At 43.5% G+C, this 27,990-nt stretch overlaps 3 protein-coding genes across 3 annotated transcripts; 1 reads left to right on the top strand and 2 right to left on the bottom strand.

The window, feature by feature from the left end:
* Position 1: 1 nt before the first annotated feature.
* LOC6492923 lies at positions 2-1,885 on the top strand. Its single transcript, XM_014908665.3, has one exon. The coding sequence runs from the start codon at positions 113-115 to the stop codon at positions 1,835-1,837; it is 1,725 nt and encodes a 574-aa protein (XP_014764151.1). The 5' UTR covers positions 2-112; the 3' UTR covers positions 1,838-1,885.
* On the bottom strand, positions 1,876-27,931 carry LOC6507108. Its single transcript, XM_001956622.4, has 10 exons — positions 27,454-27,931; positions 11,670-12,121; positions 9,573-10,802; positions 9,121-9,251; positions 5,547-5,777; positions 4,499-4,805; positions 4,272-4,439; positions 3,922-4,207; positions 3,426-3,861; positions 1,876-3,347 (listed from the first exon to the last, which is right to left on the bottom strand). The coding sequence occupies exons 2-10, from the start codon at positions 11,800-11,802 to the stop codon at positions 2,424-2,426; spliced, it is 3,846 nt and encodes a 1,281-aa protein (XP_001956658.2). The 5' UTR covers positions 11,803-12,121; positions 27,454-27,931; the 3' UTR covers positions 1,876-2,423.
* LOC26515581 (cilia- and flagella-associated protein 157) lies at positions 5,863-7,842 on the bottom strand. Its single transcript, XM_014910260.3, has one exon. It carries the CDS (start codon positions 7,714-7,716, stop codon positions 5,923-5,925), a length of 1,794 nt encoding a protein of 597 aa, XP_014765746.1. The 5' UTR covers positions 7,717-7,842; the 3' UTR covers positions 5,863-5,922.
* Positions 27,932-27,990: the final 59 nt, after the last annotated feature.

The raw sequence follows: 27,990 nt of genomic DNA, 5'->3' as shown, positions 1-27,990 counted from the left end.
TGCCTTTGAAGATTATTTCAGGTTTGCATAACATTTATGAAAAGGCATATATGTTTAAAACACAAAATTCTCAACTTACGTATTTTTTAAAAAAATAATTGTTCTAAGCTTTATGGAAAATGCCAAAAGTATACCGATTAATCCAAATGCCTATTACCTCGCCAACTCGGTCTCGAATGTGTTGTACAACCTTGAGAAAGTCGATCAGAGAACTTTAGCCTGGCCGAAGTCTCCGGAACACTCAAAACCCGGTCGAAGGGTAAAAAAAAAACCAAAATCGACAACATCCATTGAGGTACCATTCACCCATAGACCATCTTTTTTGATGAATAGACCTGCAGGTGGCAAATCCCAAACCGATCAATGGGCCGCAAAAAAAAGTAAGTTTTACAAAATTATACGTGACAGCCAGATGCCGGATTCGCATCGAAATAATCGAAAAGTGGAACGGGATTACGATGAAGATAGTCTCTACAGTGATATATCCTCCATTCTCGAATCTCATTTGGACCAACAGGGTCGATTCAAAAACAAAAATAATTTCAATGAATCGAACTCGCCCCCGATTACCCAACGCCTCGAAAGAGAGATATATAAAGTTCGGATGCTAGATCCTGATAAGTCAGAGTTTGATTTTAGAAAAAATAAAAAGATGCATGGGTCGAATACCAGTCTTACATTGCAAATGTATCCACTTCGATCGACGGCTCCCGAAAATCCTGATATGGAAGTTAAAAGTACAAAGCAGAATCTTCCAAAAACCAGACTTCCAATGGGCGACCCCAAAAAGGGTTCGGCGAAACTTCACTTCATGGATCTCTATAAAGTCCGGCAGAAAATTACAGAGCCCAACAAAAAAAAGGCCACTGCCAAGGGTAAAAAACAGAAAAAATATATCGTTAGGAAAAATGGTAAAAGAGGTACCACTTGTGATTTGGCGGAAGTGTTTCGTCCTACTCGCATGTCGCAGAGAGGTTCCTTTAAAAAATTATCGACGTCGGGATACATGTCAGGTTATGTAAGCGCCAGGCGATCAGAAGCCAATGCGGTGGACAATCGGCCGGCATATATGGTTATACTGGACGATCAAAATTTACGCAATAACGCTCCTCTACTTCGGTTAACCGCCGAAAGGAATCGTCGTCGCTTATCAAAATTGAGCACGGCTTCTATGAGCCCCCTGGAGGACTTTTCCGAGAGGTTGTTGAAACTGAAGCGGCTTCTGAGCAGGTCTTCTGACAGTACTGAGGACTGGCGATATGAATCCTCGTCCCTGGCCATCGATGGCATAGCCGATCACGACCTTCTACTCTTCCCGTATCCGGAAATATTTCACAAAGAGGGGAGTTCGGAAAGTAAACGGAGAGAGGAAGCATCGCACCAGCACCCGGAGATCCCAACTCCCATACGAGAGATGCGATTGGAGGAGAAACCGCCGAAGCCGGAGTTGGAAACAAAAAAGAAAAAAGATTGTTGCTCCATGTGCAAACTGATCCATCCCAAGGAGCCGGAGAAGGAGGCTCCCTTTCTGCAGGAGATGAGAAAGGAGCAGGCCCGCCAGGAGTTGCTCGCCTATGCGGCGAATAGATCAAAGAGCCTGAAGACCCCCGTGACGGAAAAAGCCACAGTACATAATCTGGACATACACGACATTCAATATCAATCGTATTTCAAGCTGGAGGATAGGGACATTCACTTTGAAAGGGCCAAGCCCCTTTGCAAGAAGCCTTTTCAAAACAATTTATTCAAAATGAGCAGGCCCCGAATTTGTTTTGGAGAAATTGATTTGAATAGAGCTTCTCAGACCAGGGACAATAATTGTGACCAGAATATTTAACATATAAACAAATAATAATTAAAGACAAACAATTAGTATATAACTATATATCTCATAGAAGTACTTTATTTGATTTCTTAACAGATACAGATCGGGGTGACGAAAAGGCTATATTTTGGCAAAAACAAAATAATTATTAATTTCGACTATCATTTTGACTAGAACACGCGTAAATAAAGATCACAATATTCTGAAATTCCAATTCTCTAATCCAGATCCAATGCCAAATCAAATCAAACCATAATCGAGTGCGAATAAATACTTAGACTACAGTGAACCTTAGCTAAGTTATATACAGGATAACGTGAGATTAAACATTTTAGCCTTACAATAGCTTTGGGACTAGATACGAGCTTGCTCTATATTCTTTTTCTTTTTTTTCATTTCTTTAAAGTATACATTTTTTGGATTTGAGCTTAAGATCTACTTCTGGAAAAAAAACCAAAGAGTACTCCAGGTGGTCTACGTTTCTTATGGTGCTGACATATGTATAGTATATTACCCGTATTTTACAAGATCATCCGAAAACTATATATATGTGCTGAGCTTTTCGAGCTGCTTCTATTTACATAATTGTTTTTTTGATTCAAACGGACACCTCCCGTGACTTGGTCTCCTTTCTGTGCAGGAGCTTTGTCCGGACATCGTCCTGGTCCTGGTTCGAGGAGGACTCTATCTCGATGCCTTTTTTGAGGTTTACTGCCTCGTAATCGCTGCCACTTTCATCGGCGAACTGGATGTCGTCTAGAGCCAGGAATTCCTGCAGATCCCCCGAGGACTTTTCCACCGCCGTCTCTTTTTCCACATACGAGCCAGTCATTGATTCGTTGGGCTCCTCCTCGGCCTCCAGTTTCTGATGCACTGCAGCCAGTTCGGCGGGTGTCCTCGAGCTCCTACCGGAGCGCTGTTCATGTTCCAGGGAGTTGGAGCTCAGGGACATAGCAGATTGGATCTGCTGCTTGGACTGGCGTCGCTGCTTCCTGGACATGTACGGTGTGGGCTGCTTGGGGGGCATGGACTTGCCACCCTCGCAGGGAGAGGTGGCCTTGGAGGGGCGCCCACTGTTCGGCGGGGATCGCTCCTCAGAACTGGGCGTGTTATCCGCTGTGGTGGACTTGCTGGACTCCGTGTTGCTGGCCGGGCTCAGATAGTGTCCGTACTTGGGCAGCTTGATCTCCTCGTACAGCGGCTGGCGCTCGTCTCTCTCCGGATCTGGTTCGGGCTCCGGTGTTTTGTCATCCTCCTCCCGTTCTGCTACCTCCTCAAAGGGCGGAATCCAGACCAGATAGGCCGGATCCATACCCAGATAAGAGCCAGGAGCTGATCCTGCGTTGATTACATTGTAATCGTAGTAGTCCATCTCCAGTTCCTCCTGATTTCCCAACGAAAATTCAGAGCCCGGTCTGGCCAATAGCTTCTTTCGATTCTGCTTCTCCTTGGACTCCTTGGGATTGCTGGTGGTCCTGATGGTGGCCGTACTGACCACACTGGCAGCTGGAGAGTAGCATCCCTGAAAGAAAGGAAATTGTATTATTTGAAAAGATAATGTGTCTCTAAGGAGGATCAAATCAGAAACCTCTTAACTCACATTCGTCAGGGAAGAGCTGACACTGCGTGATCCAAGGCGACCGCCCAGCCGCAAAGACTCTGTCACCGAGTGCAGGGAACTGGCATCCTGCAGGCTCTCGTCCAACCTGGAGGATAGCAGCTTCAGTGTCGCCGCATCGTAGCGATCCGAGTATTTGCTCAGTCGCTTGCTGTTCATCGGCGGACTATTGCAGAGGGAGCTCATGCCCGAGGATATGATGGACTCCGAGTCCCTGGCACTGTCCTTGCCGCTGGCGGGCTCCAGTGGAGAGTCCTTGGACTCCTCTGCCGGGCTGTGAACCCCAGTCAGTTCAGCTTCGGCGGAAGACGGTGATCCAATCACACTGCCGTTGTCCATGGAGAGACGGTCTTGCGAGGAACGCTCATTGCGGAGCGTAAGCATAGACGCCGAGCTGCCCAGCTCTTTCATTTCATCGCTTTAATTTTAAAAAGTATTTTTATTTTACTCTTTTCTAATTAAAGTTTTAAATATCTACCATTTCGCCAGCATGGCCTGCGGATCTGTATCCTTGAACTCCGTTTCACTCGTCAGGTTTTCGGCATCCACACTCTCCCGCAGAATTGAATGCCGCAGGTGATGTTTGGGCCGCATCTTCACCAGATATATCACCTCCGACAGGAGGGTAGTTGTGGACATGGCACGGGATGGAGGTCCTTGCAGAGAAGTCAAAGAGGCCCTTGGGGTATGCAGACGAGAGCCCTCGTCCTGTCTCCTAGCCACGGCCAAGTGGTATTTCCGATAGCGCACCACATACTGGGCACCTGTTTTGGTATAAAAAGATAATATTATAGTGCATTATCCTTGAGATTTTACTAAAAAACATACCCAGGAGAGCACTTATTATTATGATAATACTGGCAAAGATCATTGCGCTTAAATGCACCAAAGTGAACCGCAGTCGCGAAAATGCTTTTTGAGAATTAGTCCGACTTTTCCCAGAGATCCTGGTGGCTGCCACTAGAGTGGGGATGGTGTTATTGCCGCTGATGTTTGCTGTGAAGAAAAAAAGTCCTTAGATCCATATATAGCAGTCTCTAAAGTCTATTACATACCCAACTGCTGATGAACATTCGCCATAAAGCCGCCAGTACATTGTGCATCCTGAACCGCAGCGGAGGATGTATTCCCTGCCTGACCATCGCCTGCATAGAACTCCACCAGCAGCTGTCCCCCGGTCGACTCCACCGACACTGGGATGCCACCCTCGCCAGTGGCTCCCTTGAGAACGAGGCCGCCGCCATTCAGCTCCACCAGGAGTGTGGATGAAAGAGAAGGACCGTCGCGTACTTTTATGTATTGAGTGGCGCAGGGTAATCGAAGGAAACTAAGCGCCAGGGCAATACTCTGCTCGCCGTCCACCTGCAAGGAAATGAAAAGGATTCTTTATTTGCCTCCGTGCGTGTATGAGTATGCGGAAACTTGTTTGGTTTTCGCATCCCAACCCCCTCCAGTTCGATGGCAAAGTGGGTCAGGCGCATTCATCACCACACAGTATCCATTTCCAATCAGCACATCCCCTCTGCTTATCGAACGTGCCAATTGCCGGGTCTAATCATTCCAATTGTGTTCAGTGGTAGGGGAACTTATATACCCATTTATGCAAGGATACCGACAGGAGGATACCCAGTAATTAATAGTTGAATTAATTTTTAAAACTTTTCCAAGACCTTTCTCTTAGAAAGTTTCTTTGCGTCTCTAAAATAAATTGCTCCAAAATCAACATATCCTTTTTGCAGAAAGTTCAAGCCATCCTTGGGGACTTTCAGCACGCATTGATAGTTTCGGGCCTGGCCTGGCCAAAACGCCTACCAAGTGGGGCATTTATTATGCATGAATTGAGTTCAACCCCGCAAAAGGCCGAGCGAGCCACTCGCCCCCACTCGTCCTCCGCATCCTGGCACATTAAGTGGAGGTCCTTTGTCACTTTTTTTGGGGAGGCAGCCTCTGAGGCGTGCGGAATGTTATTCATGGACTTCTGAGTGTTTGGCATTGTTCGTTTTTATAGTTATGGCTCCAAAGGCAATTCGAAAGTTGTTCAAACTTGACCAAAGACCAGAGGGCAATTTCTAGGTTTTTTTTTCATCTGGAAATGTGACGTACCTGTATTAACCAGAAGGAGCGGCCAGGGCAGCTTTGTGTGGCTCCCGCAATGATTCGTTTGGGCTTCGAGGAGCCCAGATGGACAATGCAGCCGCAACGACATCCGGGTCCAATCTCCTCGCTCACATCCGTGCTATTGGCTTTGGTCATAGACGTTCCGGAGGTCTCGTAGATGCAGTCCCACGTATCGGCGATGCTCTTGCCGCACTTTTCCGTCTCCACCGAGGGTCCCTAGAAAGAAGAATCATAGTACACAAGTTTATAGGATGGCTAGGATGTTTATAGAAGACAATCAAGTATATAAACTCGTTCATAATTTACATCTTTGCAATAATTTTTATTTAATAAATAACATCTGCACAACATAAAGTTACTCCTAGTAGAAGAACTGGACATCGAAGTCCTCCTCTTCCTCGCCCTCCTCTTCCTCGGTCGCTCCGAACAGCCTGGAGGACGTGGGCATGGTGTCCGCCGAGGAGCTGGGCCCCACCTTCTTGACATCGTGGATGGAGGGCGTGGCGGCCAACGGGACGGGTCCTGGCGGCGGGGCGGTGCCCTCAGAGCTCTCCTTTTTGACGGAGACACTGCTGCTGGAGCCCTCCGGCTCCTCAAGAGGCTCCTCCTCAATTTCGATGACATCCTCCTCGCGGGACGACGACACATACAGCGTAGTGCCGAATTCCACATCGATGATGGGATTCTCGATGCCACGTTGCGAGGGCGTGGCCCGGTCCAGGAGTCGCTGCTTCTTGAGATGCTCCGGAACGCCCGTTTCCGGCACCACGTCGATGACCTCGCTGCGGAAGACATCAAAGGGCGTGGCCTTGGGGCGCTGGGGCATGAAGCCCATTTTGCCAGGCGCGTACAGCGAGGAAGTGGCACTCCCGATAGAGCCAATCGACGGAGTCCTCGGCAGCTCCTCGGAATGGGAGCTGACGATGTTCATCAGCTGGGCGAGCAGGTCGCCGCGTTTCAGTTTGCTGAGAGCCACGGCTTCCTCGCGCACTTCGTCAATCACATCGGGCCCATCCACAGCGGCGTCTTCCAGTCGCTCCGGGAACACCTTGACCGCATTCTCCGACACAATGGCGTCCCTGACCGTGCACTTGATTTCCTGGATCATGCCACGCAGCCGCATGATCTCGGTCTCGTGCTGCTCGTGGACGACCACCAGATTGCGATTCTCCAGCTCGGTGATCTCCATTCGCTTGGCCAGATTCCGGAGCTTGGCGGCCACATCCTTTTGCTTGACATTCGTGCAGCGCTCCTCCTGGATGTGGGCTTCGTAGGCCTTGCGGAAGCGCAGCACCTCCACGTACTTGGCCTTCAGTTTCTCATAGTTTCGGGTGAGACCCTCGATTATCTTGATTTTGTTCACCGAGTTGCGGACCAGCTCGTTCTTGATCTGATCCAGGGCGCTATACTGCTCTTCCATCTCCTTGTGCTTGTCCTTCTGGTTGGTGTAGGCCTGCTGGAGCTTGATCTGGGACATGACCAGCAGATCGATCTCCTTCTGCAGGGCGATGTTCTCGCGGATGAGGCGACGGGTGTAGCCGGCATTCCGGATTTCGCTGGAGCGCGTAAAGTCCTCAGAGACCTGCAGCAGCTTCTGCTCCACCTCCTTTTTGAGGGCGTCCTTCTCGACAACAGCCCGCTGCTCCATGTTGTACAGGGCCTCCTTGTGATCCTTCTCCCTCTCATTGAGGTCGGCTTCCTGGTCGTCGAATTTGGCCAGAAGGACATCTCGCTGAATGCGGAATTCATCCAGCGAATTGAGTTTGCCGTTGAGCAGCTTGATCTCGGAGGTCAGCTGGTCGTGCATGGCCTTGTATTTGGCCTCCAGATCGCTGATCTTCTCCTGGGCGATTTGGTTCTCCTCGTCCCGCACCTTGGTGATCTCCACCAGGCGCTCCTCCAGCTCCGTAATCGAGTTGTTCCGCTCGGCCAGAGTCCTTTCCAGGTGGGCGGCCACATCCACGCCATCGCTCTCCACCTCCTTGAGCTTCTCAGTTAACTGAATGTTGGACTCGTCGATGGTGGACAGATGGGACCTCAGACGGGCCAACTTCTGGTTCAGATCTGTGATGGTCAGCTCATAGAAGGTCCTGTCCACCTGGCTGACCTTGTTCGGGTCCTCCTTCTTCTTTTTCGCAGCCCCTTTTGGCGGCATCTTGATGCAGTTTTCTCAAACTTAACCGTTTTTTTTAATTTTGGAAATGTATATTTTGTGTAACTACTGTATTTTGCTGTGATTTGGACTGAAATTCCATGGGTGTCTGGGTCTGACTAAGGGAATGAATATAACAACTAGTTGAGGAAGCGTTGCCAAGGATATCAAAGCTCTTCCAAAGCTTGGCACTGAAAAGCTATGAGTTTTGGTTGGAAAATTATATAGTATTTTCATGAAACATTTTTCCGCTTTAAGACTCTTTAAGCCAAATACATGTCTAAGCCACTAATTTCAGGTTGTGGTGCTGGGTCCTGGCGTGGTCACAAAAGGTTATTCCCGATTCCCGTGTTTTCTAAAAGCAAATAGAGCCTGCCATGCCATGCCGTGCTGTGCCGAGCCGAGCCGGAGCTTTGTTTGATTAATAGCCCGTGGTGCAATATTTGTATACACACATGCCATGAACGCCTCGCAGCTATTCTTTAGGGGCCAAATGCAAATTGTTATGGAATGGCTTTCAGTTGAATAGGAGGTGGCAAAGGAGGAGGTTGTAGAGGGCACCACCCACTCCATTGTCACAGCATCCAGAACACAACTTCCCCACCGTGTAAGAACTACTCGCAATAAGTGCGAAGAACATTTAAAAACTTTGACTGTAATTGTTCCGAACAAGTTGGTAAAGTACGGGCAAATGTGCCCCTATCGCTGGATGTTGATGCCGGAAGTTTTTGGATAATGAAATGCACGGTGGATGGAGGATGGAGGAGCGACTCCCCCACAGTCTATCCATTCCACGTTCAACAAAAGAAACGAGATAAAACGAAGCGTAGTAGGCCGACAATTGTCGGAAACGCCGTAAATTCCCCACGCAATCTAGAGCAAGTGTCGCAGTGTGGAAACATGTTCCCAGACATCCAAAACATCCCAGCACCCAAGCAGACCTCCTCTACCCAGACCTTCTTCTCCTCTTTCACAACAAAAACAATGGAATAGTTTGCCCTACTAGGAGAGTACTACATAGAAAGAAATATATCATAATTGTAAAAGGCTTTCTAAAGTATTTGTTTGATTTATAAGGAAGTAGAGAAAGTTCTAAAAGTCTTCAAGTTATTCTATCATTTATTTTCCTCTGTGTAGTCTTCCCTAGTGAAATTTAATCCGAAACTTATCCCGAGGGTGACAGACCTCCCCCACGACAGACTCAACCGTAGTTCACCCATCTTTGGGTATAGTTGGGGAGCACTTATTGAAATAGGGCGTCTTGGAGCCGCCCCCTCGCAGATGTGCGCGTATTAATCATTTCACTGAGCACTCAATCAAACTTTCACTATTAAGTGTATCAAATCAGGTGGCGTCAGAGGTCGTTCAGAGGTTAATCTACCGTATTGGACTGCCGTAACTACATACCTCGCAGAATTTGGCTCCGTATCGCGGGGGCGGTGAGTCGCAGAAACGATAACGATTCCTGGTTCCCCCGAGGCAGTTCGTCGAACACGGAGTCCACTCGCTCCATGGACCCCAGCCTCCGGTGTCCGATTCTGTGAGAATGAGAAAAGAATGTCACAAATTAATCCACATAATTCATTTAATGCGGAACGAGGCAAAAAATTTAAATGGAAAATTGCTAATTCAATTATTTCTTTTTCATATTGAAACGAAATGATAAAAAAGGATGTGGCTTTGCTTTAAATACCATATATATTAATTGTGATTTTCTTTATTTATATTGTGGTAATAATTGGGGACAATTAATTGGGGTTATTAAAGCTTTGCTTTCAATCGAAATAATTAGGATTTTTGTGAAAATAAATAATCATAACACTTAATATAAATCCCCTTTAGGAGCCTTTCAAACTTACCGCTCACGGGCAGAGTGGGAACACAGTCCATCCGGACATCGGCCACCGCTCCGGAAATGGACTGACTGACGTAGACGAAGCAGTACTCCACGTACTTCTCGAAGAACAGGTCGCAGGAGAAGTGGAGTGAGTGCTGGCTCTTCACCACCCGCTGCTCAGAGATGTAATGTAGGGAGGTGGGTGGCTTCAGGGAGGCCACGTCCGCCCGCTGCTTAGCATACAGACGCACGCGGTCGCCCTGCTCCAGGATGCAGCCAGGATACTCGTACAACACCCCGATGCCAGTATGCGGATCGCACGGAAAGATGCTGCGGGCGTACACATTGAACACGAACTCGTCGCTCCAGTCCACGCTGAGCAGCCGCCGTGTGGTCGGAACATTTTGGGCCGGAATCATAGGCCGCAATTGCACAGCATAGTTCCCGGCCAGGCCGAACAATTGGCAGCCCAGATGTAGGGTCTTGTTTTTGGGAAAACCACGAATCTGCTCGGCAAACAGGACATTGGACAGGCTAATGTTCCGGCTGCAACTCCGCTCCTTGCCGCAGTAAATCAGCTCCAGCCAGAACTCTGGGAGGGCCAAGCTGCCCGTCTGGTTGCAATTCACTTCCGGAAACCGTAGCGTCACCACGACCGGACTCCGCGGATACGTCCTTAGCCGCACAGGACTCACGATCATCTCGGCACTCGGCCATCGCACATCCAGGGTCTGCAGCAGTCGCTCATCCTGCGCCGGCACTAGGGTGGTGGTCCGGATTTGGCTCTGATTTGTGCCCATCGGATCGGGAGTGATGGTCTTCAGATTACTGACCACCTGCATTTCATAGCGTCCGCCTTTGAGGAATGTCTGACACGGTACCGTGACCTGGGTGACATTGAACCGGGGATCCGGAAAAAGAGGGATATTCTGAACCACTTCCTTGCGACGCCGCTGCAGGACCACCTGGCTTGCGTTGGAGGAACTCCCCTCGATTAAATCCTTTTCCTGTCCATGTGCCGGAGGGGCCGGGACGTCATCAATGATTTTGCTAATGACTAAAGTGCTCATTATGGAGTTCTTGTGCCCTGTCGAGTCCTGGCTCAAGTGTTCGTCGGGCTGTGCGGTTGTTCTGTACGGCATATCGTCCTCATCGTTGCCATTGAACTGGATCTGCACATGCAGGTCTCCGCTGAGGGCGGTGAACGTACTGGGGGACATCAGGCGACCCTTTCGCACAGCCAGCACGTGACCTTTTGTCGAATTGGAATCACAGCAACACCATATAGAATGCAGAGTGGGAGAGATAAAAATTATAAATCTTTGTAATTTATATGGTGGCCCCGTTTCAAGAGGCTCGGCTCTAGGACTATTGTTGTCATCGCCCTCGGTATCCTGGTCGAGTAAATTGAGTCGCACATCCCACAGCTCCCTCGGGTGCAAATTATGCAAGCAAAACAAAAACAAAGGACTCTTATCCTTGATCAGGATACAGAAGTTTTAATACTCTTTTTTACTCTTTCTACTCTTCATGATGAACTTTCTAAACAAGGATGTAAGTCCTAAATTCTGAGAAAAGAGTCTACTTGTATTAGAGCTTTCCTGAAACAAAATATCCTGACAGGAATAACCATTTAAAACAAAATATTAACAAGCTATTTTCCATGTTAGTTTAACTCTTTAAGCAAAATACCAGCTATGTAACCTGCATCATAAAACACAATTTATTATCCCTACTAAAATGTTGCCTTCCTTCACCATCATAGACGATATTGAAACATAAAACTCCCCTCCTCTTGTTTGAATATCAGAAGCTATTGTACAAACTTTAAGAGAACACTATGCGTATACTTAATATACTGGTAACTTCCGTACCAGTTTTTAGCCAAAAGCACATTGACTTTTGTGTACATTTTACAGAGCAGAATTTGTCTGAATAAACGAATAAAATACATAGTTTGGTTTATTTTAACATAAACCAATTTTGTATTCACAAATATTACGTATACGCACTGAGTTCCAATGGCAAGATATTTATTTAATCAGTCCCAGTCGGAGTCCGAGTCCCAGAAATGTGTCAGAAGCAGTCAGGAGCACTGCTGTAAATGAGTTTCACTCACTTGTCCCACTTAATAAGAGCAACATTATGGATGATACAATAATTTTCCACTTGACTACTGATTTTAGGCCCGATGTCAGCATCCCGATGGTCTTCTTTCTGCGCCTCCGATTCGCCATCGTATTCTTTCGCATGTCCTTTGTTTTCCTTGTCGTCCTTGTTTTTGCTGTTGTTGTTGTTGCTTTAGCCGTCGGTGCTTCTGTTACCAATTCAATCAGAGGTGTCTGTCTAAGGAATCTCCACCCGCCACTCAGACCACTTCCATTGAGCCCGATTCAGCAGGTCCCACGTCGCTGGCACACATCCTTCGCGAATGCTAGATGACTTCTGTCCCTTATAGAAGGCGTGTCATTTGTTTGGCTCTCATCGCCAAAAGCCAAAAGCAAAGAAATCTCACTGGCTTGACGTTGGCCTTTCGTTTGCCGCAAAAAAATTCAGCCTGCCAGGCATATCCTGCAAACAAAATAAGAGGAAAAGTTTGACGTTACAAAAAGATACACAAATCAAATGCAAGATAATTCTGACTGTCTTGATTCTGATTTTATACACTGACATGCACACGAAATGGACAGGTTTTAAATTTGAATTTCAAAGTTTTCAACTTGAATTTTTGTTTTCCGAAAAATTGTGCAAATATTTGAGAGGTTAAAGAATTTTTTCATTTGTCCCCTCAATCAAAAGAGAGACACAGTTTGAAACTTTATTTGATCTAAGCCCTTGAGCTTTAAATTGAATTGAAATTGCACCACTTGAGCTGCGAAACTTTATACTTTTCATTTATATTTGTATTTTTCATTTTCACCTAAAATCCTTTATGAAAAATAGCCAAAAATGTGTGTTTAAACCACAAAATACCATTGTTTTTATGCATGAATCAGCAATCTATTCGCTCTCAATACAAAACAAATGTCAATTGAGCCAAAAGCTTGAAAGTGAAGTCCCAACAATAAAGAGTGTCAATGGCCCCTATCAGAGCATAAAACATCCCCAACCCCTAACCCAAAAAAAAAACCCTGAACCCCTCACATATGACCTGGACAGGCCCAGAGCCGGCATATCTTGAAAGGGGAGAACCAACACAAAAAAAAGTATAAAGAAAAACACAATCAACCCTCATAAATTCTTAAACCAATTACAAGTCGTGCACGAAACATTTTTATGGCGATTATTTCCACAATTCAATGCAATTTCATCGAAAGTTATGGTCCAGGACAAAAGGAATAACACAAACATAAAAGAGGAAAAGTCAGGACCTCAAAAGACTAGACACTACCTCCTAAAAGTCCTTACAATAGGAGGATTTTAAGATAATAGAATCATATGAAAATAATAATCCTGCTTTGTTAATAAAGAAATAAAGTTTTAATTTATCTACGCAATTAAATAAAAATACACATTTAATCAGATTATTGAAATAAATCATAATATACTTCAGAACCCTTTAAATCTATCCATTAAATATTATTTATAATCCCAGTTTAATAGTTTTTACGCACCTTTGTTGAATTTTTTTCGAGTGCGAGGTCTATGGTTTGCCAATGTAATTAAATAATCTACCACAAATAAAATATTAACAACATTTTTGAACAAGGGACTAGGGGCGGCGGCGATATATCACCGGCTGTCAGGATGAGGTGGGCGAGGAGTTTAGTAATTTGCTGACTGACATGCACATCTAATTTCTGTAGTTTCAGTTTTTCGATTCATCACAAAAGTTCTGCAGTCGGTTCATGTTGTGTTAGCGCATGAAAGGAATCCTTTCCGCTGTCTACAGAGCACACCCGTGACCCCTCGACCCCATATAGACATCGTCATTAGCGAAATCTGTCGCGTCACTGGGACACGGACCCTCCATCCACCGTGACTTTAATTGCGGACACGCACAGTTCGGAAAGGGCCGGACCGGCCAGATGCTATGTGGCCTACATACATACAATATGTATGGATGTATGGAGAACATTGTTCGCCCTTCGCGCTAATGAGTTGGTCCTGCCAATTGCCACCCACACACACATGCCCAGACACCCCGACACACACACACGTGTATCCTGGCGCATTAAACCGATTTGAAATGGGTCCAACAACAGTTGGTTGCTGGCTGCGGCGAAGGCCCTTTACAGCCAACATCATCGGTCTAAATGACCGATTTCCCATAGATATTCCGGGGCGGATTTCAAACTACCCATTTCGATGAATGGGAAATCAATCTAGTCCCCATTTATATTGTTCTTCAAAGTTTGAAGTTCAAACTTGGAGTGACATTGATAGGTTTCCATTGGAAATTTAATATTTGTTGCGTTTTATTATCAATTTTAAGGATTTATTATGGTTTCAGGTGATTAAAACAGCTATAAAAAATCGTATTTTATTTATAAATTATATCTTTTTAATATCTATCTACTATATATTTATTTAAAAGCTATTTATAGACTTCAACAACCTCATAGAATTTAAGAAAAAATTCTGTCTTTACAAATATCATATTTTAAAAACAAAAAAAACTCATAAAATATATGTGATTTGTTGATAAAGCCATTAATTTTCATTAAAAATAATCTCTAACATCACTTATTGCTTTCGTTTTGAACATTTAACAAATTCTTCATTGGATGCACTTCAAGTAAACTCATAAATTTAAAATTAGTATTCCCCCAGAAGTTTAACTAAAATCGACAACAAGGACATGCCGTATATGAATTGGGAAATTTAGTCCAACCCATCGGATGGAAATCCGACAGAATGTGCAAATAGTCCGACTTACAGACAAATCCCATGGTCATCCAGGGAGAGTCCTGGGAAAGTGTGGGAAATGTAGTGGAAACAAAGCACAGGGCCAGAAAACAGAAACAGACATTTGCACCAAATTGAAAGCAAAGAGCCCACAGAATTGTTTTTCATTTTTTTTTTTTGTGTCTTCAGCAGAGAACTGCAACGAGTATGATTGAGTATGATAAAATCATCTTTAACAAAAACAGATCAAATCAAATCACATCATATGTCACAACATTTCAAATCGATTCAAGTACAAGTCAACTTTAAATCAGTTGATGTGATTTGTATCGTATAGTTTAGCTCGGTTTGAATCAAATCGCTTCAAAAAAATCGTCAGGTATAATTGACTGACTTTGATACAAAATGATTGTTGAAGTAGGCTACGATCCAGGCAGATGATTTAAATCATTGAGGTATACTCGAGTAAAAATGTATGATTGAAACCAGAGACTTGTAGTAATGTTTATTTTAATTTTTTTAATATACAAATAGAATAGACAGAATTTCAGCTTCTCTATCAACTAAGGGGACAGGGATTCAGCGAAATAATGACGTTTCATATTATCATAATATTTCTTCACAATGCTTCACAATAAAATGCATGAAGGGGTCAAAAATCACCAAAATGCTGATAACGTAATAAATAGGCAGACCCTAGCCTTGAGGCTCCCATAAACCATAGTCCAGATCTGTCATACGACCTTTCACCCTCAGTTTCCGCAGTACACCCAAGAAAAAATTGATCAAATTGGAGGATCAAGTGAAGGAGACATCTCCGACCCTATAAAGTATATATATTCTTAATCAGGATCACCTCCTGAGTCAATATATTAAGCCTCATATAGGCTCCAGATACAGCCTCAAAAGGCTCCAGATTAAAGCTCATTAAGCTCAGCAGGCGAATCAGAATCAATCATATGTGTATGATTTTACATCATTTTCGGGTATTGCTTTGCTTCTGAACAAATCAAAACAAATCATTCCCAATTGATGCGATAGTGATTCAAAATTGTTCCAAATCATTGACACGAAGCATTCGGATCGCTCTGTTCACATGAATCAAATTTTAAAATCAATCAGAGTAACCTATCATTACTCGAGTATGAACAAAAAAAATGTGATTCGTGCAGTTCTCTGGTCTTCAGCCCCCAACCCTCTATTTTGAATTGCCAAAGTTTCGGTCAGGGGGAAACTGAATGGAAGGTGGGGCCTATGGGTCGTTGTCTAAAATCGAAATGTTCAATAGTGCAGGGCCAGGACTCATCAACATGATTATCGTTGTCGCTGTGGGCGATCGGAGGTCAGAGAGCAATGCGTTTGTGAGCCCCGGGGAGGCGAGGGGCATCAGAAAACTATTAACTGCACTATGCGGTCCTTTGAAAGCGGCGTTATCCTGCCAACCAGTTACCACCCGCCGGAGAGCGCTAATTCGTTAAACTGGCACTGAGAGAATATTTTGGGTGGGTTTTATAGTTTTCATTAAATGATTTAGAAAATTAAAAACTAGGATTTTAGTAGATATATTAGAATTTTCATTAAATTTAATGGGGATATAAGGATAAGTTGTTTATTTTCTTTTAAATTCGAACTACTAAGAAAGAGATATTTTAAATGAAGCCTTGGGAAACCCACCACTTTTTAACCTTCAATCCTGGCAATTCCCTTTTAAATATGTAAAAACTAACTTTTATTTTCAAATTTAATTAACAATGGAGTAATATTTTCAAGTGTCACCAGCATAGGCATGCGAAATTGTCGCAGCGCGAAAAATCAAAGCGATGGCGGCTCGAGAATTATGGTGCATGCCTGTCCGGGAAATGGCCTGTCCCGGAGTGTGGGCGAGGCCATGTCCGTGGGTGTGGGAGCAGGGAGCAAGCTAGTCCTGTGCTTAGAGCTCTATCCCCGATAGACAAAATGTCAATGCCCCGGGATGGGTGGCGTGCGGCCAGCTACGAGTATTAGTATTACCACCCCAGAACCCGCCCCCGTTATCGCTGTTGCCTCGTCGGAGGAGTGCTGTTATTCATTATACTTTTTGGGCAGAAAGCAAATTCTGTTTTTGGGGTGACTCTATGGACTCACACACCAGGTCACACACACACTCCCTGCTTTAAAAACGTGCAAAAATTTTTCATTTTTTCGGGCACAAAGTGAAAGGCAAAATATAAAAAAAAAAGAACGCAAAGTTTGAATATCCAAACATTTACATGCTCTGTTTACTCTTAATCAATGGCCAAGGATCCCCAACGAGCTGAGTCTGCACTTAAAAGTCCATTTCGCCGCCCGCATACTGCGGTGCTCACATCCTGACCGCCACCTGGTCCTGGATACACCCCCACCTGGTGACCACCAGATGGGTAAATGGGTTAAAAAACTAAAAATAAACCCCCCTTCACAATACTGTAGAGGTATGTAGGTGTAGTAGTACTCCCTGTTGTATGTAATTACCTGAAACGGACCTCATTCGCATACAAAGTGAGGACGTGGTCGGTGTCCAGAGCCATTTGCTCATTTGGCCAAATAATAAAGATAAGTAAATACGAAAATTGCGGAAGTCAACTCAACCAGGAGCTCAGGAAACCCCATGTCCTGCCACACAAAAGGTAAACAAAGAATGAAAAGGAAAATCTGATTTTACATTTCCTTCATCCTTTTCATTCCGAGAACCGACCAAGCTGGTCTTTGTGAGAAACCAAAAACACCCGAAAATTGGTTTAGTTAATGAATGAGAAAATTATCTAATGGGAATCGGGGTTTCTTTGTCCGGCTAGACTTAGTATTTTGTTTCTCGTTTAAAATTTAAAATGCTTCCCTATCTTTTCGTATGCTATTTAAGCAACACCCACTTCCCAAGCTCCTTGTGCGAAGCCACAATTGGATCAACTACCGAAACAACTACTTGAAAGCACAACACCCGAAACTAAAAGGACAAAAATAAATGCTCTACAGCTCGGAGGGTTAAAAACCCCCACAACAATGTGTTGAGGGGCGGGGCAGTACTTATACTTGACACCAAAACCACAGAAAGTATATATAAAAAAATGAAAAACTTTAATGACTGCGACATCAACCGCAGAATCGTTCGAGTGAGTCCAGTAAACAGACCGCCTTTTAACGCGGTTACGAACAAAAATACAAAAGAGTTTTAAATTGTAATTTACTTGGGACATTAAAAGCGCAGCACTTATGTTTATTACAAGCTGCTCCACTTTTAAAACGCAATAAATATATTTAAAGGATATGCGTACAGTTAAGTTTATATTCAATAAGGAAGGAAAGCTTTTTGCCTAAGGCTCGCCTTAAAAAACATAGTGCAGATTGATAAGGAATCGATCCAAAAGTCATTTAAGAAATTCCGCTGAAGAATCTGATGAATACTCCCAAAGATATAGCCTTCGCCGGGGGCCATAAAGGGGCTCCATGCCGTTTTATGGATTTTCGAAGGGGACCCTCCAGAAAACTTGATCAAAAATCTAAAAAATATTTTGTTCCCAGATTTTGATGCAGATTGGTGTTCCGCTCAAGAATCTGATGAATACTCCCAAAGATATAGCCTTCGCCGGGGGCCATATAGGGGCTCCATGCCGTTTTATGGATTTTCGAAGGGGACTCTCCAGATAATTTGATCAAAAATGTAAAAAATATTTTGTTCCCAGATTTTGATGCAGATTGGTGGAGAATCGATTTACGAATCATTTAAGGTATTCCGCTCAAGAATCGGAGCAATACTCCCAAAGATATAGCCTTCGCCGGGGGCCACATGGTGGCTCCATGCCGTTTTATGGATTTTCGAAGGGGACCCTCCAGAAAATTTTATCAAAAATCTAAAAAATATTTTGTTCCCATATTTTGATGCAGATTGATGGAGAATCAATTAACGAATCATTTAAGGTATTCCGCTCAAGAATCTGATGAATACTCCCAAAGATATAGCCTTCGCCGGGGGCCATATAGGGGCTCCATGCCGTTTTATGGATTTTCGAAGGGGACCATCCAGATAATTTGATCAAAAATGTAAAAAATATTTTGTTCCCAGATTTTGATGCAGATTGGTGGAGAATCGATTTACGAATCATTTAAGGTATTCCGCTCAAGAATCGGAGCAATACTCCCAAAGATATAGCCTTCGCCGGGGGCCATATAGGGGCTCCATGCCGTTTTATGGATTTTCGAAGGGGACCATCCAGATAATTTGATCAAAAATGTAAAAAATATTTTGTTCCCAGATTTTGATGCAGATTGATGGAGAATCGATTTACGAATCGTTTAAGGTATTTCTCTCAAGAATCGGATGATTTTTGGTAAAGATAAAGTCATTGTTGTACGATATCAAGTTTTTCCATAAATACCATTTTTAAAGCCAAAAAAGTTGTGTTAATCTCTGGCAATTTTATTACAAATAAATTTAATATTAAAGAAACGCATTTCTATGGATTGGAAAACCTGAACAAGAGCTTTTTGCCATTAGCTTGTGAATGTTTTTATAGAAGCCATTTTATTTGAAGAGTCTTGGGAATATTTTCATTGCGTGAGGCCATTTATGATTTTCGAACAATGGACGACCAACACACTCGACGAAGCCCTTGGAGGACTGGGATGTCCCCCGACATGGGACTGGCAATTGAGCTCATCAAAGTGGAGGAGCAGTCTGGAAACCTGGCGAGGCGAAAATTATTCCAGACTGCATCCTTATCGTGTGGCAATTTCCACAGGACTAACCCAACACATTTCGCGTGCACGGTGCAATTGACATTGACGGTGGCGCCGAGCCACCGAATGGGAAAATGTGGTGCTACCTCACCCACCCAATCGCATCTACCCTCCGTGTCCCGCCCCTGAAAGCGCCACCACAAACTTGCAACTCTTTCATCAGAACCTAGGTGGGATCCTCGACAAGCCGCAGGGTAAATAATATGTATATTACAGTCGCCGCCCCATGACGTATGGACCTCCCCAGGACCCCGACTGCTGGGCGAGCATTTAGAAAAGTTAATGGGCAGTGCCTAGCCGAGGTGGAAAACCCATGTCGGAATGCAATCCGGTACTAAAATAACTTTAATCCTTTAAGAGATTAGTATAGAGAAAATAGGTTGGATGAAATTGAATTAATGGTTTACACTAATTTCTATTGGTTTCCCTTTTAATCGCATAGTCCCTCACTCAGGAGAGAGGATTATAGAAAGAAGAGGTTGCTAGTAATTCTAATCCGTGATTAAATAAAGTTTTCTGTCAGTGCATAGCTGGCAGTCGGTGGTGCATGAACACGAAGGTACTCCATAGGGCGCCCCGGGGCCAATGGCTGGATTGCATGCAGGTGGACATTAAAGGGAGTCCTGCATCCATCTCGGAGCTTCCCGTTCCCGTTCCGTTCGTCCTTTGCCACGTCTCTGCCGTGGCAACACTGTAAGTGCTACTTAATAATTGAAGGCCCAACGTTGGCACCACCACAGAAACTGTCGGACCCGAAGCCAGACCCGGAGCTGAACTGACTTCATTTTAATAAACGTAGACGTCTGCGACGTCTGCACAGGAAAACTTAGTGACTAGACCGCAATCTAAGACAGTCACAGTGGACAAGACGTGGCCAAATGCGGGCTTATTCCGGCCTTAAAATATAAAAGTCATAAAGATGTTTAGCATTTTACTGGAAACCTTCATTAGTCGTAAAAGTGGGACCTAATATTTAATGATAGTCACTATCTCTGCTTAAATAGGAAACTACTTTCAACTGCAACTACTTCCAAAGTTCTCCCAAGTTCTCCGTCAAATGTATACTAAATAAGACAACATATTCTTGACAATTTCGACCAGTGTCTGGGGAAGCTACAGATGCAAGCCATGTCAGGACGGCTGCGAGTGGGGCGGGATTCTGCCACTAAATGTGCACTTAAATCAGTCAGCCACATTGTCGGTGTCCGCCTCCTGTTGTCTGTGCCACGAGTAGCTCTCTGTGCTTTCGCTTCTGGAACGCCCCCGGGTGTCATGAGTCTTGGTCTAGAGTCTTGTGGCTGTCGTCTTTGTTTCGTGCCATAAAGTTGGCTCCAAACAGCAGCTCAACACCCCGAATCCGTCCGCATCCGTGAGATACACACGAATCTGCATAGAGAAGGGGGAACGAAGACGGCAGACATGGGGCTTATTAATTGGCACTCTGGAGTCAAATGAGGCCTTATCAATGAGCTTAGGATTTTCACGGTATTAGTCACTGTCTTTAAGTTGCAGAAACTACTCTTTAATAAGAACGTTTAAGAACATAACTCACAGATACTTCAAGAAGCTAGGAAATCTAATTCAATTATCACAAACGAAGTCATCTTATAAATCTCAACACCCACAAGTTCTCCCTCTTTTCTGTGCGACTGAAAAAAAGCGATAATTTTTATTAGAAATTGAAATTGCTTTACATCTTCGTAGATAAGAAAACCGCACAGACAGCGCCCGGCCCGCATAATCTTAAATAATGCTCCTCTAATGTCTTTATATGGGGAAGAATGAATTACAAGCAATTTGCTGCTGACCCAGATTTATAATTTTCCATTCGGAGAAACCCACACGTCCGAATAGATCGGATAAACAACAACATACCATATCGCCGATTCAGCGAAAAAAAAAATTGGAAAAGCGAAAGGGCGGATTATTAGGGTCGCAAAAGTGGAAACTCTCTCTCTGCGTTGATTTTCGATTGTTGAATTTCAGGACTATTGCAGGATGAAGTTGGTCCTTTCCCTTATCGGCTGGCAGACACCACAAAAAAGAAACGAAAATATATATATTCATATTTGCATAACTCTGCCATTGAGTCCTGTGGAGCAATGTCGTCTCTGGAGTATATCTTCCCCCTCGAGTCGTACATATTCCGTAGTGTCCTTTTTTGCTGCGCACTTCCACAAGTGTATGGGTGTGGGTGTGGGTGTTCTGGTGTGTACTGGTGTGTGTATTTGTGGTCGTTGACGCTGAAACAGCTGGATGTTGATTTGTCAGTTTTTATGGCAGCCTTTCAGGCGCCGGAGCCTTCGCCAAAGCAAAGGAAATCCATTAATCGATGGCAGCGACAGTCCCAAGGAGTTCATCAAGCAAATCGAATGAAATGGCGCCAACTCTTTTTGGTCAGCAATATGTTGGCGCCCAAAAATAGCCAGTCAGCTAAAATTAATTTAAGAAACCAAAAGCCAGACCTTCAAAAATAATAAATCAAAATCATTTAGAGAAAGTCTGTGGCTTTTATTTTCTTGGCTTTTATTCCAATTCCTCTAATCCACTAGAAGCCAAAGCCGCCTCACATTTGCATAATGTTTATTTCATTTTTGCTTATTTTTATAGCAATTATCTAGTCTGGCAGTGGAATTTATATTGAAAACATTCAACAGAATTGCTAGGACACGATTTAAAAGGACACCATATTGCGTGACCAAAATGAATTATTTCAAAAGGAAAATAAAGCCCCAAAAAGCGAGGCACATAATTACTGCACTTTTGTGGCTTTCGCCATCGGCTCGACAAATATTGACTGGCCAAGGGTACGAAGTCCCTGTAATTAGTTCTCAACTGCAATTGCGCCATTTTTAATACCCTTTTTCGGAGAGTTATTATCCGAAATCATGAAATAAATATATATATTTTTCAATTATTTATGGCAAATAGTTGCAATATGGCAAAAATAAACTAGAACTCTGTGACTGGACTATCTGTACATACATAAATCCAGTCGCTCAGTCACTCAGCATAAGCATTAAGAGGATTTTGAAAATTAATTTCCGATAACGGCTTTGGGTTGGAATGAATAATACCGAGGCATTGAAATTTTAAGCGGCATTATTTGCGCATTTGCTTTCGCATGATTTGTTGTTGTTGATTCTGCGGTTGTGTTTCACGGCCCTGGGTGCTGTATTCTCGGCATGATTAATGGAATGTACTCCCACCGACTAACACCCACCCACCCCATCCTTGGGGCAACACCCTGCCCAGCACGTCCATTACGATAATGAGCAGGGCCCAAAGCAGGGCTTCATTTCAAGAATATGGCTTAAACGGGGAGTACCGAAAAATATAGCTTTAGAAATGAAAGAAATTGAAGACCAAGGGGAAGAAAAATTTAGAAATTGCATCAGTCAAATAGATCTTAAACCTTATCTATTTATAATTTGTTAAAAAAAAAAAACATTAAAAATGTCGAAATATTTCCAGTGTAAACCAAAACACATATTGCAAAATATTCCAATTTCATGACAGCACGTTGAAAAGTAATCAGCCAAAAGCAGGTCATTTAGTTTATTTTATGAGCGAGTATCTGTATCTGTTGGATCATACTGCAGATGACCAACTGAAGGACTCCGGACAGACTCCAGCTGCCCGGCTGCCCATCCATAATTGTGCCAAGTGTCCGGTGGCGGTGGATCTAATTTAAATAAAAATTGTTCTCATTATATTCACCATCACGTGCCTTGTAGGCATCAGATGTAGTTGGAAATATGGCGCCTCAGCCACCTCAACCATCACCACATGCTGCAGCCTATAGCCCTTAGCCAAGACCCACAAAAAACCGACTCCCATCCAATCTCCCTCCTCCTGCCTCCATAAAATGCTTGTGGACCGGGAAAATTGTTTTTTGGGGAGGTGGTGGAGGCTTATGACACGCCATATACAACTCCTACTTCCGTATCCTGAAACAGGGAGCATAATGAGAGGAGGAAGGAGGAAGCGACAGGAACAAGCCTATACACTTTGAAAAAAATAAACTGGAAATATAAAGAAAAGCTATAGACTGATTTTACCTGATTTTAGAAAGACCTTTGTTAAAAATCTTAACAATAACATATTTATTTATATTTATTAATGAACTCTATATTTTTTCTTAGTGTTTTCTGGGGTTAGCTAGGAAGCAAGAATCCAAGGAAGAGGTGTTGCCGTATTGGGGCACCTCGTTGACTTCGATTTATGTTTGCTGCGAGCCGACAGCCACTGAAAGTAAATTAAATTTGCGTTTTTTTATTAGGAAGTATTTTATTTAATCGTTCAGCCTTGTTTTTCTTGCCACGTGGAAGAGCCCCCAAGTTGCTGGCAAAGTACCTTGAGTGTTATTATACCTGCTCCTTGATTATTTGCCTTTCTTCAAAGACACACGCATCTACACGAGCGTGGATTTCTTTTTTATAAATTTCCTCCTTAGAACGCACATACACAAGAGCACCGACTCACACCGGAAATGGGAGTTTATTCTGTTTCCGTCGCGACAGACGAATTCCATTGTCGCATAAATTGCAAATTAAACCTCGAGAACGGTGTGAGAGTAATTGCGTATGTGGGCTTTTTTGCTTATTTTCCAACGTTTAGCGGAAAATTAAAATGGGAGTCCTTTCTGGTTCTGATAAATTGTCTTCTTAAGAATTGGTCTTTGTCAGAGAGAGTGATTATGATATTGCGTGCTTGGTTATTGTCGAAAAATGAGTCTTTAAAGCACACCCGATACTTAACTTTCTACAACCAAAACCAAAACTATTTAATAAACTTCAATGGGAGCTTTCATTTACTGACCTAATAACACAAATGTTGAATTAATTCAATTACATTATAATTATGTTGAAGCTGCAATTACGAGTCGGTCGTTATGTGCTTTGAAAATTGCGTATACGCCGTGTGTCTGCACTCAATTCGATGTGGCGGGGCAAGTGCAGGCAAACATACATACGTTGACAAGAAGTGGCCACAATTGCATTTAGCCAAAAACTTGAAACGTTTACGACTGGCAAATATGCCGTGACAGGACGAGCTGGCAAGGATACACCGCAGCGGTGCAGACAAGTCGCTCCAGATGGCACATAACAGGCACTTAAATGGCAAAAGTTAAAATTACAATTAAATACAATGCTGGGGGATGAGGGAGTGATAGTGGAGGGCAGAATGAAGCCCATGGATGGCATTCTGCACGGTCATCGGATATCCTTGGAGTAACGGCAAGAGCAGCAGCAGCAGCAGAATTGCAGAAAAAGGGCAGCATTCCACTGGCAAAGTGCAAACAACTCGCCAAAGTGAAGCCCCACAGAGCTGAGTAAATTGTTGGCTTAACAAATTGCTAATCCACTTTCACTTGGTCTTGGAAGAGGGTGCAGGGATCTGGAGAAAGGGGCACTGGCTGGTTCACCGAATGCATTTGAATAATTCCCTCAATACTCGAGAGTTGTTCATCAAAGTTGCAGGCCCTCCATTGAAGATTGCAGACCCGGAAAATCTCCTCTTTAGCAAGTTTTTCGCTTACATCAAAGGAAATGGCATTCATCTGATATGATTATGTTGCACTTTCATAACAGTCTGCGATTTAATCTCTGTTTTATGCTCTTAAGGTGACTCTACCGATTTTCTCGCAATTTAATTTCCTCAAACCTCAAAGTCTGAGTGGAAATATTTAAATGAAATTGCTCGACGAGTATGTGTGGACCGGCTTTCATCTTCTTGAGCTGTGCATGAGTTCCCTCTGAAAGGTCATTTCACTTGCCTTTCAAGGAAATTAGTTTTAAATTAATTAAAAGATTTTCCCATAACTATGCGCTGTGGCTGCTGCTCTGGCTCTGGCTGTGGCTGTGGCTCTGGCTGTTGATGGTCTTGCAGAAGTGAGACCGTCAGTCAGGGAAAGAATGGTAAAACTTGGATAATCATCCAAACCGCACACCACCGCACCACACAGGACCGCCTTCGGTCGGTGGCCTGCGTCCTCCGTGCTCCATCCTCCTCCCAAAAGAATTCTGCTCGCTTTTTAATAGTTCACAAAAAACACCCCACCACGAAGGAGTGGAGCCTGAACAGTGTTTAATGCTACAAATACTTTGCCGAAGGCGGAATGGGGCGCCTCTGAAATTACGCAGCAGGCGTAATCCGGAAAAGTTCTCCGGCCTCGGTAGTCAAGTTCTTTCCGACTTTTAAATAGTCCGTGAGTATTTGTTTGCCTTTCAACTTTGTGCGGCAAAAGTGTCGTTCCAGCCGCCCCATCAACAGCAATTGTGCTTCTGCCTCATTTAAGATTTCATATCATAAACGTAAATCATTTTATAAGATACATATAGTATAGTATTTCATTATGAAAATATCTAAAATATACAAATATTCAAAATCCATTTAAAGTTAATAAACAAATCTTCTTGGGAAGCAAAAGTCAGCTCGAGGGATTCAAGTTACTAAATAAACATTTTCGCCAGCATTTGTATGTTTGCAGGCAGGGCCAGCCAGGACTGCAAAAAGAAAAGGAAACTAACCCGTGAGAAAGGAGTTGGCTTTACATGGACATGGCCATCAGCTGTTATACTTTCATCCCCAATTTTCCCCCCAGTTTTGTTGCAAAATATCTAAAAAAAAAAAATAAAAAGAATGGGAAAAGTTAACAAAACATTGTAAAATGCTGGCTGACTTTTTCATCTAAAATGTTTCCTTAGTAAGCCAACTCGTCCCATTTCCTGTTTTCCTATTTTCTCATTTATTAGAAAAGTTTACGTTCATAATTTTTGGCTTCAAAAATACATACTTTAAGCTGTTGCTGATGTGTTGTTTGTGTTAATGATTAGGACTGCAGGTTATTCATAATAAAGGTAATTAGAAAACTTTCCTGACATTTGATTAGCTTTGGTGGCTATTTTTGCAACACTATCATTGGGGTTTTGTTTTTTAGAAATTCAAAAAACACCTTTATTTGGTATGTATGAAAAAATGTGGAATATCCGTGGGCTAGGAAGATAGTCCCATATGGGGTTGTTTTTAGCAATTCACAGTGCTTCTACCAGGTTGGATGCCAACCCCCTTCGGCACTCCAGCAATCTGCTGCGCTCTCCAATCGTTACCTGGCCCCTGATTAATTTAGTCTGGGTCTCACTTTGTTCTGTTTTCTTTTCAGCCAGGGGTACCCATAGGGTATACCATGACATGTGTTCTGGTTCTGGAGTTGGGAGTTTAGTGGGTGGAGGTCGGTTGCGTGTTGGGGTGCATTTCTAAGCGAGTCAAATTGAATGCAACCAAGACCTGTGACATCACAGGTCCAAGGCACGAGTATACCCATGTGTATGCATATACATAATTAGAAAGATGTTGTTGTGTGTATATTTTTGAACCAGGAAGTCCGGTAAAATAAAAGCAAAAATAGTTGTTTTTTATTGCTTGAGTTGAGCTCAGGAAATGGGAAAACACATCTACATTTTTAGTCAAATTCAAGATGAATCTGAGGTAGAATCTCATTCTAAACTATGAACATATGTTATGCATATTATATCGCCTCTCTAGATCCACCAGAATGATCTTAAAGCACTTGCCCCTAACTTAATTTAACACTTATTTGGTTTGAAACAAATCTAATGCGAAATGGCACAGCGGACATGTGGAAGGATTCTGGGAAAATTAAGGATATCTGACGGATTTCCATTGTCAGTCTCTGCCGAGACCCTTTCAGCTCGGCAATTGACCGCCTTTGTACTTGACAGGACTAAGGGAGACGGGCCAACAAAGGGAAAATCGTCCTCAAAGGAAATTCAATTTAATGGATTTTAAATGTTCTGTGGGCTCGACCCATTGACTATACCCTGTAACTCCAAAAGAGAGAATTAACATTAAATTGTACTCAGAGGTATGGAGTGAAAAAACCCATAAAAAAAAACCCAACCAAACAGGATGAGTAAGAATTATATATCGATCCATTTATATTCTAGACTCCTGCTTTGTTTACATATATTATGTATGGTCTTCTCGCACGCAATTTGAAAAAATATTTATTTATTTTCGACTTCAAAATATTGGTATTTGAAACAAAGATATGAGATTATAATTATAATTTATTGTTTGAGTTCCTTTCTGAGTCTAGTTTTCCTTCGAATTGATTATCCCATACCTGTCGTCGCCGTTTGGAAAAAACACCCCGAATTGTATGCAATTTTGGAAACACCACCAAAAACGAGAGCGGGAATCAGACCGCCGCCAGACACTCGTAAAGGATTCTTATGAATGAAGCAGCCGGCGGAATCACGTTGGGATGGATCACTTACCCGGCACACAGATATGTATGTTTATTGTTGGCAGTTCACTAGTTTGTGCATTTCCCCCACATAAGTATCTCTAGATAACTATCCTGCTTAATCCGGAAATCACTTCAATTGGAGTTCAAATATCGAAGCCAGACAAAGGCCGAAGCACTCGTTATGGCCATTTGGAGGGCCTTTGTTCACTTTAGGCCATGGCCATATTCACTGCCCAGGCTAGCAAAATTCAATTTTGACAATTTTCAAGTGACACTCAACACGGCGGCACAAAACAACGGAACAGCTTCATTCGGATCCACTTGAACCACAACGAGCTTTACAATTGCATCCGGATAGGACGACTCCTATCGTGTGAAGTTGTGTACAAATCGGTGCGGAACGGAGCGCACTTTCACCCACGTACAGCGACGACAGCAAACTGGTAAGCACGCGACTTTGAGCCACCGGCCAGAGCCAAAACAAGCCACGAGCGCACGGCCGAGACCGAGGTACAAGGATGGGATAACGGACATCGTGTCCTCGTGAAAAAAGCGACAGGCGCAC

Source organism: Drosophila ananassae, chromosome 2R, assembly GCF_017639315.1.
Source record: "Drosophila ananassae strain 14024-0371.13 chromosome 2R, ASM1763931v2, whole genome shotgun sequence".
Classification (NCBI taxonomy): domain Eukaryota; kingdom Metazoa; phylum Arthropoda; class Insecta; order Diptera; family Drosophilidae; genus Drosophila; species Drosophila ananassae.
The sequence above is the reverse complement of the archived record's forward strand: the minus strand, read 5'-3'. Positions and strand labels throughout refer to the sequence as shown.